Source organism: Hipposideros armiger, unplaced genomic scaffold (genome assembly GCF_001890085.2).
Source record: "Hipposideros armiger isolate ML-2016 unplaced genomic scaffold, ASM189008v1 scaffold_222, whole genome shotgun sequence".
Lineage (NCBI taxonomy): Eukaryota > Metazoa > Chordata > Mammalia > Chiroptera > Hipposideridae > Hipposideros > Hipposideros armiger.
This window is the reverse complement of record NW_017731572.1, coordinates 2,384,257-2,386,510: the sequence shown is the minus strand read 5'-3', so window position 1 is coordinate 2,386,510 and position 2,254 is coordinate 2,384,257. Positions and strand designations below refer to the sequence as shown.

Genomic DNA, 2,254 nt, shown 5'->3' with positions numbered 1-2,254 from the left:
CACCAATTAGCATAAAAATTTGCTGCACACATATGTAAGGATATAGGTACAAGAATGGTTATTGCATCATCATTCACATTGAGGGGGAGAAAAAGCAAAATGAAATGGGTGAAAGTGGTCAAAAGGTACAAACTTACAGTTATAAATAAATAAGTCCTGGAGATGTTATGTACAGCATGGTGACTATAAGTTAATAATAACTATATTGTATATTTGAAAGTTGCTAAGAAGGCGAGTCTTAAAATTTCTCATCACAAGAAAAACAAATTGTAACCGTGTATGGTGAGATGATGGATGTTAACTAAACTTATTGTGATGATCATTTCACAACATATTTATATATTGAATCATTATGTTGTACCTGTATGAATATAATGATATATGTCAATTGTATCTCAGTTTATAAAATAAAACAAAAAACTGTGAAGAGCCATCAATACGGAATCAATGAACAATTTGCAGCATACTTATATTGTGGAATATTATGAGACTACTGAGAAAATGAGTTAGTTGTATAGCTTTTGGTTTCTAGAGACTGAATTTCAGCAATATGTTGTTAAGCCTGTTGCTGAGTAACGTATATTATGTGATCTCATTTCTGTCCTCCAAATAATCACCACCACAGAGTCCCCTATATAATTAAGAATTTATATTTGTATGAACATGAAGAAAAGCGTGTAAGGAAACACACCAAGCTATTAGCACTAAAGAGCACTTTAATTGTAAGAAGTCAGGAGTACCATACAAATGGGAAGGGATTTGCATCCTCTCCTTCCTCTCCCACTTCTCAGGAGCACGATGGGTGGAAGGGCAGTCTTGAGTGTGAGCATCCTTCTTCTAGATGGGAGGATGCTTTTATATCTGACCTTATCTCAATTCTAAGTCTTCTACTGCCTGCTCTTTGTTGTAGGTGCTGGGGAACCAACGGGAATAAGAAAATCTGGTGGATCATCCGAGGACCCATGCTGCTTTGTGTAGCCGTAAGGACCAGCTCACCCACCCTTTTTCCTCTCTGAGCTCAGCAGCCTTGGGGGACCTTTCCCTGCCCCTGTCTTCACCCCCCTCCCACCCTCCTGCCCCCACCCAATTCTCTCACTCAGAATGAGCCTTGGCCAGACCCCTTGAGAAGGAGACGCTGAGCTGTGAGTAGGATCTGCTGAATGAGAGGGAACAAGTTAGAAACTTGTCCTTGTTCTGGTTCAAGACCTAAATTCAGGGTTATACCATAAGCATCCTTCTCTTTGGGTCTTGAAACTACGTATAGAAGCCTGTAATCAGCTCAGTTACCCTGTACTGCATGGCTGCGACGTGTACAAGGGCCCTGGGGATACACACACCTTCAGTCATGAATCAGCCCAGGGATAGCAAAGCTATTGACTTGGATTTTAACCACATTAGCAGGGTGGGGGGAGACTAAGGAAGCTTCTTTTAGAGGAAGAAAACATATAATCAATATTAACCCAAAGCTGTGATGGGGGTTATATTCATTAGATGATGCTACTCTGAGGGCCCTGAGGAGGAAGGGCCTTTTTTCCGCATGCCCCAGGATTTGGGGGCTGGGAAGGGACTGCTTGAACCAGAGTCTTAAAGTTCCTCTAGATGATAGAGTGTGAAAATGAAATCTGCCCAATAAGCTGAGGGAAGGGACAAGGAGTTAGCACACTGTTGAAAGGATTAGCAAGATCCTGGAAGGAGGAAGTCTTCCCACCTAGACATAGGGTCATCTCCTCTGGAGGCCCACCAGGCAGGCACTGCCATCTGTGCTCTGCCCACTCTCTTCTCTAAGGGGTTGCCAGGCATTCCATTTTTGCCATTTTATGTAAATATGTTTGTGGTTTTATGAAAGAAAAAACTTATTTTTATAGAAGAATGTCAATATTTGTCCATGACAGAAGGTAACTCTCTGCCCAGACCTGAGTGTGATGCGGAGGGCAAAACATTTATAAATATGGCAGATAACCAAGAGTGTGGAGATGCTCTTGATGACTCAGAGGCCTGCATCACATCTACTTTGAGCAGTGGCACGTGTGCTCCTGGTTATCTCCCCTCTGGTCCTTCTATGCACAGCTAAGAGCAAATGCTCAAAGTGAGAGCTGACCACATCCATCCCAAAGGTGGCATCACGAGCCCTGCCTCACTCCCACCGTATCTCTCACTTCTCTATAACCTTTTCCTCTCCACCCACACTGCCCAGCTGTGATCCCAGCACCCACCTCCCGGCCAGGCACCTCCATTACTGTCCAGTAACATTTAT

The 2,254-nt window shown here is 43.1% G+C and overlaps 1 protein-coding gene across 1 annotated transcript in view; it reads left to right on the top strand.

Annotated features, from left to right (window-relative positions):
* Positions 1 to 2,254, top strand: part of GLP2R (glucagon like peptide 2 receptor) — a 102,027-nt gene that overhangs the window by 36,310 nt on the left and 63,463 nt on the right. Inside the window, 1 exon segment of the mRNA XM_019654420.1 lies at positions 911 to 980. Within this exon segment, the coding sequence (XP_019509965.1) occupies positions 911 to 980 (70 nt within the window).